Below are 15,857 nucleotides of genomic sequence, written 5' to 3'. Positions count from 1 at the left end.
TTTATTTGTAGTAGTTCATTTAAACTCATAAATGTGTGAACAGCTGTTGCTTTTATCACAATATTCCACTGAGAAATGAATGTACAAAAAGATGAAGTAACTTAGCCAAGGTTTCCAAGTTTTCAATTTGACTAATACACCAAATTTAACAGCAGTTCCAATCCCAGCACAGCCTCATCCCTAAACCTTAGCACTATGACACCAGTTATTTTTCTGGCCTCTCCCCCATAATTTGTTCAATTTTATTTGCATATCTTAGCATATATTTTAAACACGTGGTCCCCGTCTCAGTTACCTCTGTTAGAAACTGAATAAAATCTTAACCTCTATCATCAATGGGGAATATTAAATAAATTACAGTATGTTCCTACTGTGAAATATTATATAGTGATCAAAAAGAACGAGGCATATACAAATACAGTAACATGGAAAGTTGTCCATAACATGTTGTTGTGTGAAAAGAGAAAATGATAAAACAAAGGATCCAGCAAACAAATGCCAGACACCTATATATGCCAAAGTATACAGAAAAAATATCTGGAAGACTATAGGTCAAACTCAAGAAAAGGACTGGGGAGTGGGGAAATGAGGAAAAGTTATAATGTGATCTTACATGCTTGTGAATTGTTTACCTTTTTATAATGGGCTCATGCCATTCGTATAATGGAAAAAAATAACGTTAAACAATGGGCTAACAATATTTGATAATTCTGTTATTTAGCTAGATTTCCCTTCATTATTATTCCATTTTATTTTTCTGACATTATTTTCCTTTCCTTTCTCCATACACAATCTGGGTGCCAATTATACTGGGCTTTTTCTTTTCTAAACATTTTCTTATGCTTCCACCTTAACCCAGAGTACTTTCTTTTTCTATAATTTTAATCTCTCTAAAGAAAATCATGCACATATTATATTTTGGTACATACTTCATAAAAGGAAGAGTCCAAATATTCAGGAAATTTTCTGCATTTTGAATCAACAAGGTTTAATAAATTAAATATACTATTTCCTGAAGTTTAAAGTTGTAGAAAATAATAGATAGTTTAAAAGTTTCTGAATAATTATATTTCTTTGTAAACAGATGGCTTACTTAAACATTAAGGATATTGTGACAGGTTTGAATGATCTTTAGAATGAGGTGGAGTGTACACACTCGAAAAGAAAAAGACACATTTCATTCTAAAAATTAAAAAATCAAAAAACAAGTTACTTACCATTGTGAGAGTAAATGGATGGTTTTCCAATGCAGACACACTGGGACAATGTAGAATAATATACTAAAAAGCAACAAACAATTTTTAAATGACCAAAAAATAAATTCAAATAGTCTAATGATGCTAATTTTCAAAAAATATGTAAAGATAAAGGGTATTTTAAAAGTTTCTGGACACTGACTTACCTGGCCAGGTCTTGCTTTAAAATTTTCTTTGACCATTCGGATTTCCATGACATCTGAGGGATGACTTATGACTGAGATGATGGTGACTGGCTTATTGCTCCGGATACGCCTGTAAAGCCTTTCAGCACAATACAGGCACAAAGGTCCAGAAATCCAAAGCCAGGTCTAAAGGAGAATTTTTGAAATACACTTTAAGAAACACTTGTATTACAAGAATCTTCATATCTTGCCCAACTGCTTATTTGACACATTACAGTAATAATACAGTAATAATATATATTTTTTAGCATTCAATAATAAGCATTTATTTCTTGGTAACACATCTGTAGGACAACTGGGGTGTTTGTTCCATGTGTCACATCATAGGACCAAAGCTTGAGGAGCAGTGGCTACCCCAGGTATGCTCTCGCCATGGTGCTGGTAGAAGGACAAGAGGACAAGCCCAATCAGACAAGCACACACATCATATCCTCTGCTCACATCACATCCACTAGCATCCCATTGACCAAAGCAAGTTACATGGCCAAAAATATGGAACGCTTCATGAGTTTGCCTGTCACCCTTGCACAGGGGCCATGTTAATCTTCTCTGTATCATTCCAATTTTAGTACATGTGCTGCTGAAGCGAGAACAGTAATAATATTTTAATCTGTATTTTAAATAACAAAGTGAAAAGAAAAATGCATAAAAAACAACAGATGCTCACTGCAACTTAAACAAGAGTAAAGTATAAAATAAAAGGGGAAGTAATATCAAGACCCTACCCTCTAGCCATTGGTAAGAGTATAACTACCATTAACAGGTAAGCATACATTGTTTCATATATCCTTCTGTGCACACCAGAAATATATAATGTAGATATATACAATATCTTTATCTAACGAGAGAAGAAAGGGAAGTAAAAGCTCAAATAAATCTGAAGATGATTTTAACAAAAATGTACCAGTTCAATGTTTGTTTAAAAAATGAGAACCCTAGATATTGTTAATGCACACAATGTATATGCATAATGTACATATACAAAATGTATACCCAATGTAAAATACGTATATGCACATATTTTAAAATATGGATGTACCACATATGTTGTTCACAACTTACTTTTACGTAATATGAATAGCAGATAATATTTAGAATTTGGAAACCATGACAATTTTGCATGTGTGCTGGAGGGATAGCCCTGATCCCAGGATAACTGCATAACCTGTATAGCCAACCTTTCTCCTACAGCTGCATACTTTACCTCCCTGAACACCTGGAGGCCTCCAACCCAAACTTATTTTCATGGTCACTTTTTTAAACCTTATTTACAGAGTTATTCCAGAACTATATTCTTCCACACAAATCATGCCTCTTCCTCACATTTGGTTAGAAACTGTGTGAAGAGTAAGCATCACAGGACAAGCTCTGCAACTTTGGGACAGTCACCACTCGAGCATCAGGTCACACACAAATAAAATGGGAGTCCCAATACCTGCCCTCCCTAACATACAGCATTGTGTGAAGCCCAGAAAAGCAATGAAGGTTGTAAAGTCTAATAGAAATCTAGAGGGTTATTATTAATAATAAACACAAGACTAACACTCACTCACTCTAAAGTCATCTACAAACTCGACCTTTTGACCCCCCTTTCTTCTTCTTAAAACAGACATTCAACATCCCTATTCCCTGATTTTCACTTGCTACAGCCAAAGAATACAGGGCATAATACCCATGTGGGCAGCTCCAATGGCCACAAGAGAAGATTAGGACCTTTATCAAACTACTGGCTGGGTATTTGGGAAAGAAGTTTTCTAAGAGCAAATCAACAACCTGGTTTTACACTCTTTCTCCCACGTGTTAGTCTGTAGAGTTTGGTCAAGGTATTTTATGTATTTAAGCCACAATTTCCTCATCAGAAAATTGAGGATGATAGTAATTACTTCAAAAAGTTGTGAATATTGAAAAAATTATGCATATAATATATTTTAGCATAGTTCCTAGCAGATGATATTAAGCATTCAGTAAATTGATTTTACAGCTTAGTATTTATAATATTATATATAATATTGTACCATAATATTATAATATACCATAATAAATTAACACTAGTTCTTTCACTACTGTTTTCCTTATTCAACTTATTTTTCTCAATGCATAAGGAAAATATTTTTGCTACCTTTCTTGTGGCAAGTACCAGTGCCACAGTATGCAAAGATCATATGATCAGTTAAGCAGGGATTTTCTATATTCTGTAATATCATAGGTCTTGAGCTGTCGGCTGCCTGTAATGAAACAATAGGTGCTAACTTGCTATTGAAACATCCTGAAACATTCTCTTCTGCAAGAATAATTGCTTCATTACCTTCAAAAACATGTCTAAATACAATGTTGATCAATTGTTATGGAAACATGGACTTTGAAGAGACCGGTAAAGACATAGAATTAATCTGACCTGTGGAAAATTAGCTCGGAACCGGGGCTCTTCCATGCAAATCTTCACAAATGTGTTCTGGGTAAGCTCATCTGGTTTTGAAAATCCTCCAGGGAAAGATTCATGAAAATGTTCTGAGAGATACTCTGGTAAGTGAATATTCTGGTAGCGGGTTCCATTGAGATTGATGCAGCCAGGAGGGTGCGTCTCTAAATTAGTTTGATACTTAAGCAGCCCTCTAAAGTTAAGAAAAAAATAAAAACAAGGAGATGAAAAAGAGATTGAAATCAGAGAACACAGTGTAAGAAAATAACCTTATTTTCTTGTTAACTTTACATAGCATTTATCCAAAACAATGCTTCTCATATATCTTACTTAAGAGCAATTGAGAAATCTTAAAATTTTTAATAAATTCTTTACTATGGAACTAAATCAAAAAATTTAGACCCCCTAAATGTCACAAATACGTGATAGAGAAGACACATGCAACTTAAACAAGAGTAAAGTATAAATGCCACAAATACATGGTAGAGAAGACACATGCAATCTTTCCAAATATTCTTGAATTTGACAGCCTTTACTTCAAGTCTATTAGGCATTCATACAATCACATACAAGTTTTCACTTCAATAAACACTATAATGATGTGTTTATTGTAATTTCAAACACAAATGGAAAAGTATGGGGATCATATTTGATTTGGCTATGACTAGATAAAACAAACCTTGTTGATTTACAGAGAAATGTTAAACAAACATAATAACAGAAACTAGAGGCATGCATCTCCTGTGATCTGAAAATAATACATAGCAATCAGGCCCTAAACCTGCTTACTTTTCAATTTCTCCATAAACAGGACCACATAAAAGGCTCAAAATAATGAATCAGGAAGGAGAACTTAAAACCCTAAAATACCATTTTTATTATTTCATATTTTGTGACATTTAAGATAACCCTTCAACTTTCTGTGCTCTTTATTTCTTATAAGGAGCTAAGTAAGAGCTACCTCACAGGGATAGTGCATGAAATCATAGATTATATTTAAAAAAATTGTTTTTTGCATAAGCAAATCTTGAAGAAAAAAGTAAGACTTTGAAAAGCATTGAAAATGTTTCTTTTAATTTTGAGATATTAAAATTTTGGTTTCCAAAATTATTTTTCCTCGTTGTCTGAGTGTTTTAAAATTACCCTTCATGCTCCCAAATAATCAATTTTAGTACATTAAAAAGGTACATCTGGGGCTTCCCTGGTGGCGCAGTGGTTGAGAATCCGCCTGCCGATGCAGGAGACACGGGTTCGTGCCCTGGTCCGGGAAGATCCCACATGCCGCGGAGCAACTAAGCCCGTGAGCCATGGCCGCTAGGCCTGTGCGTCCGGAGCCTGTGCTCCGCAACGGGAGAGGCCACAACAGTGAGAGGCCCGCATACCGCAAAAAAAAAAAAAAAAAAAAACACAAAAAAGGTACATCTGTAAGTTCACCACAGCTATCATTTTACAAATGATATTACAAGGATGATATTTTCAAACAACAAAAACTATAACAAGAAAAATGATACTAAATAGGTCAATGACTTAGCAATGACTAAGGTAGTCTTTGGTGGAATGTACCATCTACTCAGCCTGTTCATTCTCCCTTTTACCCCTTTTGCTTCTGTTCAATTCCCTTTCTCTCTTCACTTTATTTTACTTTCTTCCCTAAAACCAGTCATTATGAAGTTACTGGAGAGCACAGAGAACACGTCAGGAGCATCTAAGTAGTGGCTGTATTACATAACATCCATGGTAGACCACACACACATTTTTTTTTTCAGTAATGCAGTAGATATGGCCTAGGTATGGAATAAATGAATGCATATTATATAAATGTGAGCCAAGTACATAATCTTTTATAGAGTTCTAGTCATATAATACAATTGTACCATTTTAATATTTGAAAAATCCGTTAATTTGATGCAGCTTTTTTTTTTTTTTTTTTTGGTATGCGGGCTTCTCCCGCTGTGGAGCACAGGCTCCAGACGCGCAGGCTCAGCAGCCATGGCTCACAGGCCTAGCCGCTCTGCAGCATGTGGGATCTTCCCGGACCGGGGCACGAACCCGCGTCCCCTGCATCGGCAGGCGGACTCTCAACCACTGCGCCACCAGGGAAGCCCTGATGCAGCTTTTATTACAAGTAATGTGTTACCCAAACCTGTTGCTGTTATTAACTATCCCAAGGGTAGTGGCTGATGGGTGGGCAGGCCAAAAATCTCGAGCATTTTTTTCTGTGGGTTGTTAAGTTGAACAAACATTGGCATAATGCAACTGGCACTATCCTAGGTGGTGCTACAGATAGTCAGATCTGGCCCCTAACCCTCCAAAAACTTAAAATCCAGTTTAGAAGATATCTTTAGAGAAGCTGAACATAACTCAGGCCACAAATAATAATTTGAGTAGAGTGATTTAGTAAGAGTTCAGTAATGTATAGAAGACATGAGGTCCAGTCCAGAGCAATTTGTATACATTTCACATTACCCTCACCACAGCTACATGAAATACAAATTATTATTCCCATTTTACAAATTAAGAAACTATTTTAATAAATTAATACCCTAGGGTCACACTGCTAATAAGTGGCAGAGCCAAGATTTGAACACAGGTCTGACTCAAATTCTAAGCTCTGCACCTCTTACTATACAGCATGTTAGTTCATTGGATCATTGGATCCTCACAATATACCTTTGAAAAGGTAAGGGAGGGGAAGGTCAATATTTATTAACAAAGTATGTCAGGAATTTTGTAAACATCTATTTCCCACTTAAAATTCAAAACAAAATAACATACCAGGTGTTTTTATTCCCATTACACAGATGAGAAACACAGGCTATTGTTTAGGTGAGAGATTAATTAAGTAGTAGTCAAAGCATGGGATTCAGAAACCTGAGCTCCATCACTCCAAAAACCTACATCGTGCATAGCAAATCAGTTGGTTAAAGAAGTAGACATCAAGGGAAGGGGTTCAAAACGAACAAAACCCTGGAAATTAGGTCAGAGAGAGAGAGAGAGAGAGAGAGAGAGAGAGAGAGAGAGAGTGTGTGTGTGTGTGTGTGTGTGTGTGTGTGTGTATGAAGGGGCTGCTTCACATCAGGCAAAGAAATGTTATTTATTCCTTCTCCTAAGTCATCACAGCATTCAGGTGGACATCACCCTATGTGCTAATGGTCCTTAGAATGACAAATGTTTTTACTATGCAGTACAAATCTTCAGGACAGCCCAATCAAATAAACAATGTTGCTGTCCTTAGAATGACAAATGTTTTTACTATGCAGTACAAATCTTCAGGACAGCCCAATCAAATAAACAATGTTGCTGTTCTTGGTATATAAAGTAGCATATACTATTCTAAAATGCCTATTTTTTTTTTTTTTTTGTGGTACGCGGGCCTCTCACTGTTGTGGCCTCTCCCGTTGCAGAGCACAGGCTCCGGACGCGTAGGCTCAGCAGCCACGGCTCACGGGCCCAGCCGCTCCGCGGCATATGGGATCTTCCCAGACCGGGGCACGAACCTGGGTCCCCTACATCGGCAGGCGGATTCTCAACCACTGCGCCACCAGGGAAGCCCTAAAATGCCCTTTAATTTTGAGAGTTTTATGTTATTTTAAGCTATTATCAAGCATAATGGCATAGGTTACCTCTGTCTATGCCCATTAAAATGGTCTTTTCTTTGTCTCAGATTGTAATTGTTGCCATTGAAGAAACATGGATAAGAGAGAAAAGATCTACGGGCAAACAATGATAAGAAACAAAAAATATCATTCATCAGAAAAAAATCAAGCATGGGATCTCTGGGTTTTTTGGCTAAATTAGGTGGTAAAGATACTGACGGGTTCAAAAGGAAGGACACTGGCAGGTATTGAACTTCGTATTGGAAGGATAGGTAGTACATGCCGGACAGGTGCTTGATGCTTCAATACCTATTTCCACAAACTTCATAATACCTTTGTGTGGTAAAGGTCAGTAGCCCCATCTCAGAATGAGTGAAAACATTCAGAACTGTTAAGTAATCTGCCCAAGACAACACTGTCAGTCAGCAGCCAAGTAAGAGTACAAAGGCCATACACCTTCCCATGTACTAGACCTGCTCCCCCTGAAGAATCCCCATTCTACCTAAGAACAATATTCTGAAATTGAAGGCCAATGTGTGCAATGAATAAACTTTATGGCTCTACATGGTTATATATCTGGAAAAGGAGGTAGTATATTTCTACCAAACCAATAGTTTTATGTTATTTTTTAAGTTCAAATAAATTCAGTAACTTACTTTTTCATTGTACTAATAAAAAATAAAACTTTTTTAGTACTGGTACAGAACTTTTTAGAAATTTTAGAAATTTCTTTGGTACTACTGAAGAAATTCTTAGAATTTGCAACCCTAGAATATAATATTTCTTTAAAAATTATATTTCAAGTCCATAAAATAATTTCACTCTGAAGAATTTTGAATAGGAATGCACATTAGATATTATAGATACTAGATTGATAGATAAAAATCAGATATCATCTTTTTAATCCAATTACTTCACTGTGACCACATTTGTTAAAACTGAGTTCGATATTACATGTGGTCTTTGTGATTTCTTTGAATCTCTAGTACCTATATTTATTTCATCAAACATAATAGACTTGTCTTTCTTTAGAGTTTAATGCAATATTTTCAAATACAACAGCCCACTTTAACACTTTAAATAATGCACAGCTGTATCTATCTGACGAATAATCCTGATCTTCTTCCTTGCCCCACATCACCACTGAGATATACCTATTTCATATTTATTATTATTTAAGTTTTGAAACTTATTAATTTAAATGATATTCTTAAATGTCTTTAAGGAGCTTAGAATTTAGTGCATTTCTATCCAACAGAACTTTTTGTGGTTGTGGAAATGGACTAAATCTGTGCTGTCCAGCCATGGGCCACATGTGGCTATTGAGCAATTGAAACGTGGTAGTGCAGGCAAAAAATTGAATTTTTCATATTATTTCATTGTAATTAATCTAAATTGAATAGCACAACTTTAATGGGTATAATTAGGCATGAAAGCAAAAACAACGAAAAACCAAAATGAGTAATGCTATATAGGTGTATAGTGACCCCTGGAGAGTACATAGAGATGATGAACTCTGACTATGACATTCTGGAAAAGGCTTCGCAGGGAAGCAACTGAAAGATGTGGAGATTCCAATGTTAGAGACTAGGGAAATGGCATTCCAATATGAGGGAGTAGTATGAACAAAAGCACATTGTTTATTCCCAAATTAGTAGAAGGGATGATATCTTGTGCATTTATATATCCCCCTTATAACTACACTCACTGCCAAATCTCATTGGCCCTCCAGCAAGTTTCTTGCATGTAGTAAGTCTTCAGTGCATTTCTAGTGAATTGATTTTAAAAGCAAATAATAACTACATAATTTGTTTGAATACAGCAAGTGCATCTAAAAGTTAAAGGGAACATTCTTATATTGTTGTACCTTTCATAATTAAATGAAAACTCATTTGAAAGTGAAAAAAAAAGAAAAAGATGTTAGTGAATGGTAAGCAGAGAATATTGCCAAGTTAAGACAGTGATGTGGCAGGGAGTTGGGGAAGGAGGCACATGGCCTATGTGGGAATAGGAACACTTATTACTAAATTTTTTTAGGTATATTGCATTATGTTCTAAAAGAGAGATTTTGAAGTATCTCTGGAATGTCTAGTGTTCTTCAATCATGAGAGATCAAGGATCTTATGGTGTATCAAAACACATGGTTGTGGACACTATTGTTTTTGCACTCATAAGGATTTCAAGATGTGCTTTCAACACTCAACAGTGTTTCCACAAAGTAGGTTTCTTTCTTTCTTTTCTTTTTTCCTCACTAGGCATTATAGTTATACCACTATTTTTTAATGCCTGGCTATGACAAAGTCACAGAAAATAATATAGTACACAGAATAAATCCTACCAGGTTAAAACATAGAAATCATAAGAACTTTTTACAGCAAAAGTTAAATAGTACAAAACACTATGCCTGCCAAAAACAGAATCACAAAATCATCTCTACTTTAACTGCAAGTTACAAATTTCTAACAAATGCAGTGCCGCCTATGAGACCTTTATGTTTGTGCTGATTTTAATCCTTTTTTAAAGTGGAGAAAAAAATCCTTGTCCCATGAGGAATCTATTTTTTACCTTGTATTCTATAACATACAAAATATTTTTTTTCTTTACAGAAAAAATATACAACTTGTTTCTGATCATTCTTTTTACTTTGCTTCAAGTACAAAAAAAGAGCTTAAGAAAATACATCCAAATTCAATATTGCAAAAACCACTGGAATTCACTGGATTCTGAGGAATCCACTAGAATATATACTACTTAAGGTCAAAGATTTGTCCTGTGCCTCTATTTTTCTCGAGGCACTGTGTCTAGAACAGTGCCTATAATCTGTAACAAGTGTTCGATAAATATTCACTGAATGGATTAATAAATGGCTAGAAGTATATAAACAATTTTTTGTTGTGGTTATTTTTGAAACATGTGATTGAGGAGTCACCCAGTTTTAACACAGAAGTTAGTTTGAACTCATTCTAATTTCAATAAAGATGTCTAGACTTTAGCAAATGGCATTTAGTAAAATAAACCATGTGTGTTCATTCAACTTTGCAGGTAATAGCATTAAATAGGTCTGAAACTTACAGTATCCCTCTTCACCCTTGAGTACTGCAAAGTCCAACCTGAGATCTCAGCCCTGCCCTGAACCTGAGCCCATCCTAACCTAGGTAGGCAAGCCATCAAGAGAGTCAAGCCTATCTGTTAGCAGCATCTAGAAATAGAGTGCTTTCCTAAACTAAGGATCCAGCGTGCCTCAGGGAAACCCTAAGCATCAGATACCCATCCAACCAAAGCTTCTACTCTCACCCCCACTTTGTCAGGTCTAGCCATATTCTTGCCAGATACTTGCCTCTGCATTCTTTGCTGGGCTCTTGCTACAGATACCCGAGTGTACTCGCAACCTGCAGCTTGACTGGAGCACGTATTGTGTCTAGCTCTTGCTGGTGGTGATGCCCAAGGTACGAGACTGGGCAACACAGACAGGGCCAGCATCATGGGTGTGTGACCTGTGTGCTCTCACGGGACCCTGATCTTAGAAAGGCACTGTAATTGGTTCAATGTTCTGTTGCCATCATCTTGAAATGCTTAATAATTTTCTATCAAAGGGCCCTGCATTTTCATTTTGCAGTGAGCCCTGCAATTAAGCACCCTGCCACAGACACTATGCAGCTGGCAAAACAAAGCCTTGGAGTCTAAGGACATAGGATCAAGATCCCAACCCTCCCTAAGTGTGTGAAGTAAAATAGGTCATTTTAATACGTTTTCTCAGCTGAAAGAGAGAGACAATGCCTGTTACCCTCTACTTCACAGGTATATAAAGGAAAGGACTTTGATCTCTTGGGAAGAAAAAATATGTAAGCATCTAATATTTGTTACTATTTCCTCTGCTTTCAGGCTTTACCACAAGGACAGTGGGAGAGAAAAGGATTATTCCACATTTCAGAAAAAACATTAATGTACTGGAATATTTCTTACAATAAATTTAGCCCTAGTTCCTTCTCCTTCCTCCCCAATTTTCTCACCCTGTACCTTTAGCCAGAACCACTTGTTATTATAAATAAGGTCCCAGGAGAAAAACTGAGGTTAAAATTATGTGAGAAAGTATTTGGGCTGAAGCTCACTACTTCTATCCTCAAACTGGGGAGAAAGTTAACTCACAGTTTAGAAGATTAAAAATTCATTAATAAGTATAGCTTATAGCATAAATTAATTCATTTACTTGAAAATGCTTCAAATATACTACACATCTCTATCTATACAAATGGCATCCTTATGGGAGAAAATACCCCATGATCTCAATTCCCACCCCTACCTGGCTTTCAGGATAAAATATCAGCAAAAGTAAATAAATCATAAGACTTTAGTCAGGAATTATTACATAGAAAAATAATTTTTTACACAAGAAGGAAAATTAATCCGATGAATGGGAAATTAGAAATGGGAAAAAACACATACATGTCTAAAGATCATAGTTTTATTAACATATGGAAAATATGTAAATATTATGGGAGTGGGATTTGAATTCCACATAACAAAGACTTAATTCCTCAGGAACTTTATTCACCCAATATATTTTAAGTAAAAAATGTAAAAAACCAAAAAAGTGAAAGAAGACAAATAAAAAGAGATGAAAAATTTTCCTCCATGATCCAAAGAATTTTTAGCCACAGAAGCACACAAAAATCTCCAGCAAAAATGTGCCAGTCTACAACACAACGAAAATAGTTAAGACTTAAAAGTTAATTCTTCAGGTACAAGAATTGATATTCCCAGGCTTCCCCGGTGGCGCAGTGGTTGAGAATCAGCCTGCCAATGCAGGGGACATGGGTTCGAGCCCTGGTCTGGGAAGATCCCACATGCCACGGAGCAACTGGGCCCGTGAGCCACAACTACTGAGCCTGCGCGTCCAGAGCCTGTGCTCCGCAACAAGAGAGGCCGCGATAGTGAGAGGCCCGCACACAGCGATGAAGAGTGGCCCCCACTCGCCGCAACTAGAGAAAGCCCTCGCTCAGAAACTAAGACCCAACACAGCCATAAATAAATAAAATTAGAAAAAAAAAAAAAAGAATTGATATTCCAGTTGCCGTAATAACTTATTACCTAGATAACACTAACTATAAGTGACAGGCCCAAAATGGTAATCCAAGTTACATTTAAATAAATCTACAGATTATTTTTATTGCTATCTGCAATAGTTTAATATTTGAGGAAAATTGGGAGGGCCTAGAAGAATAACACATTCCTAGCTAAAAGCCAATTAATACAGTTCCACGTAATTCAGCAAACACTGAGTGAATGATGACTTAGGATTGATGATGAAAGGGATTCCACTGATGAAGACAAGTAAGAAACAGTCCTACCCTCAAAAACACTATAATTTACCTAGGATACATCACTCTGCTATATGTTCTTTTCTCTTTCATACTGTAACTCGCAGATGCATAGTGGGGGTAGGCTGCAGAGAACGAGAACACTGGAATTTTCTACTATTCAATTACAACTGCAGCTATAACCTGACTTTCTCCCTTTTACCTAAGGTTTTATATAGTGTTTAATATTCTGTACTTTTGTCTTAACATACAGCTTCTGGGCCTTCCTTTCCCTTGGCTTCACCAAGTTTCCATTTGACATTCTAAGAAGAGCTGGTGCCTCTCTCCAGTAGGAAAATCCCACAAGCCTCTCCTCCTTCCACATCAGTGTGGGTGTAAGGAGTCCTCAGTACAAGTGCTTCTAAAAGAGAAGATTCTTGGGAATCGGCAACTTCTAACACTTAACTATATTTCATAAATACCTCCATCCCCCAAGAGTATATTCTTAATTTTTTCCTCCTAAGGGCATAGTAGAGGGAAGATAAACTAAAACAATAAGCCTAATCTCATAAGTATTTGTCTATCCCGGATTAATTTCTTGAGTTTCAATACCTATGAAGCTGACAGTGCCTCTGGTTCATTGTCATTGTTAACAAAGGCTGCTCACTGTGTTCCTTGGGTTTAAAGAACAAATGTTTTTAGAAACATGCACCTAAAAAACCATTCCTTTTAAATTCTCTGAAAAAAAATGATTCAGGCAGAATATAAATCATGCTCTACAACGAACTCTTGTCAGCGGTAGTCCCAAATGGCAGAAAGCTCTGTTTAAAAGAATAATCCATATCTCATTTTTGTAATAAAATATAGTCTGGGAAGTCCAGCTGGCTTAGTTATTCACTATTGTTTGGCTCTCACTGCCATCTACACATTTGAGAAGGACCTTCCCCCTTTCTTTCCCAGAATTCTCACATATTTCCTCTCTTATGTAAATAAAAAATAAAATACAATTACTACCCATGCAACACTTCCGAGAGCTAAAACCAGTGGGAGTGTTGACTGTCATAAAATTGAAAGGCTAGGGTGTCCAATCTCATTTACGATGCTTTCCCTCTACATGCCTTTCAAAGGAGTGGGGTTAGGCTCTGGGCTGAGACTCTGTGACATTCATAATTGCTTTTCCCTCCAATACCCTTTTGTCAGTAAGTGAGAATGGCAGTATACCTCGCCTCCTGATGAGTTTTTCAAATGAAAATGAAGAAACAAACGTCCAGTTACATTCATGTCTGGAAAGAGGAAACATTTTTGGCTTTTACAATTTTTTTCTGAATGTCTTCTGAATTGAAATATCTTTAGTACAGTGTACAAATGGCAACCTCCTAGAAAGGTGTATTAAGAATCAGAAAAGGGCTTCCCTGGTGGCGCAGTGGTTGAGAATCCGCCTGCCGATGCAGGAGACACGGGTTCGTGCCCTGGTCCGGGAAGATCCCACATGCCGCGGAGCAACTAAGCCCGTGAGCCATGGCCGCTGAGCCTGTGTGTCCGGAGCCTGTGCTCCGCAACGGGAGAGACCACAACAGTGAGAGGCCCGCATACCGCAAAAAAAAAAAAAAAAAGAATCAGAAAAAAGATTCCTCAGGAGAAGGCTTGTCTTGCAAATCCCAAAATAAACCTTTATCATTAAAATCAGTTGAACCTTTGAAATCTAGCAACATTATACAAACTGTTGCCTTTTAGGATTATTCTTTTGATCTGCTAAGCAGTTTTCGTTATATGTTTATCAAATTACTTTGCTGATAGGAAAATCTGGGCTCTTCAAAAGTGCAGTGTTTTTATCAATACAAAAATGATTCTTCAACAAATTAAATGTGGCGTTTCTTCCTTACACAGTTATTAGTATCAGTACCAGTATAATTTTTTATCCTGCTAACATTTATTGAGTATATCTATATTCTGCCTACATTGCTGCATTCACTTATTTAAACATGAGACAACGTATTATATAGATATTTTATTATTATCCCATAAAATAGATGAAAAAGAAAGGGCAAATTATCTGGCAAGGTCATACAGCTATTAAGTGATGTAGCTCTTAATTGCCATGTTATACTGACTCCCTAGGAAAAAAAAAATAATGTATTTTAAAGATCTATTTGAACACTAATAAAACATCTGAATTTAGTGTATATGAAATGTGGGGTTTTTAGGGTGCCATGCAATAGAATTGCTTATACTAATGAAAAAAATCTAAAACATAGGTAATAGGAATGAAAACTAGGTTAAGCTAAAGGCATGCATAATCGTGGAACATGATAATTGGATCCTAAATAATATTGAGTTGTAATATTTTGAGCAAAGAAGGTAAGACTTCCACTTTGCCAATATAGATTGCATACCCCAAGAACACCATATTTAATTTTGGTTTCCAGGTTTGAAAGGGATACAGGGAAGCCATGCCAAACTGTAGCCAGTTTGATTTACTGGCTAGGAATGTGGGCTCTGGAATCTGATACCTGGGTTCAAACCCAAGCTCTTCTATTTACTAGCCATGACTTTCAGCAAGTTTCTTCACCTCTCAGTGCCCCTGTTCTCTCACCTGGACAGTGGGCATGATAATAATGATAATGATAAAGATAATAATAATAACAGCAAATTTTACCGGAGTTGTTGGGAGGACTTAATGAAATCAACCATTAGTAAGATAAGTACTCAATGAATATTAACTATTAATTTATTCAAAGAAGAAAGTAACAGAGGAACAGAATTTAAAGAAGGAGAAGAACTCAATTTCCATGGCCTCCAGAGTCACAGACTTTTAAATCATTGGGTAGAAATTGAAGTAAAATAGATCCTATTTCGAAAGAGAAATGACTTTGTGAAAGTGAGAGCTTTCCAAAAACAGAATGGGCTTTTCACAATTATGTATTTACTTAGACATATTGTAGGGAGACTCAAAGATTCTTGGTCAAAATCATCTTTTGAGCTTCCTTCAAAGTTTGAGATTCTATAAAAATAAAATTGACTTTAGAAAATCATATGAAGCAATTGTTCCTCCTTACTACAGAAGTCTGCTTATATAAGGAAACCAGTTGACAATTTCAAACTGC

At 36.3% G+C, this 15,857-nt stretch overlaps 1 protein-coding gene and 1 non-coding gene across 8 annotated transcripts in view; both read right to left on the bottom strand.

The window, feature by feature from the left end:
* NOX4 (NADPH oxidase 4) overlaps window positions 1-15,857 on the bottom strand; it is a 147,570-nt gene that overhangs the window by 85,880 nt on the left and 45,833 nt on the right. For all 7 annotated transcript variants that reach the window (XM_059068555.2, XM_067038299.1, XM_059068560.2 and 4 more), the window contains 3 exons: window positions 3,837-4,053; window positions 1,403-1,567; window positions 1,218-1,280 (listed from right to left, as the gene is read on the bottom strand). In XM_059068555.2, the coding sequence (XP_058924538.1) occupies window positions 1,218-1,280; window positions 1,403-1,567; window positions 3,837-4,053 (445 nt within the window). The remainder of the gene's footprint in view (window positions 1-1,217; window positions 1,281-1,402; window positions 1,568-3,836; window positions 4,054-15,857) is intronic.
* On the bottom strand, window positions 1,928-2,034 carry LOC131760708 (U6 spliceosomal RNA). Its single transcript, XR_009336807.1, has one exon. It is a non-coding gene; the product is annotated as a U6 spliceosomal RNA (small nuclear RNA).

This window comes from Kogia breviceps, chromosome 7 (genome assembly GCF_026419965.1).
Source record: "Kogia breviceps isolate mKogBre1 chromosome 7, mKogBre1 haplotype 1, whole genome shotgun sequence".
Lineage (NCBI taxonomy): Eukaryota > Metazoa > Chordata > Mammalia > Artiodactyla > Physeteridae > Kogia > Kogia breviceps.
The sequence above is the reverse complement of the archived record's forward strand: the minus strand, read 5'-3'. Positions and strand labels throughout refer to the sequence as shown.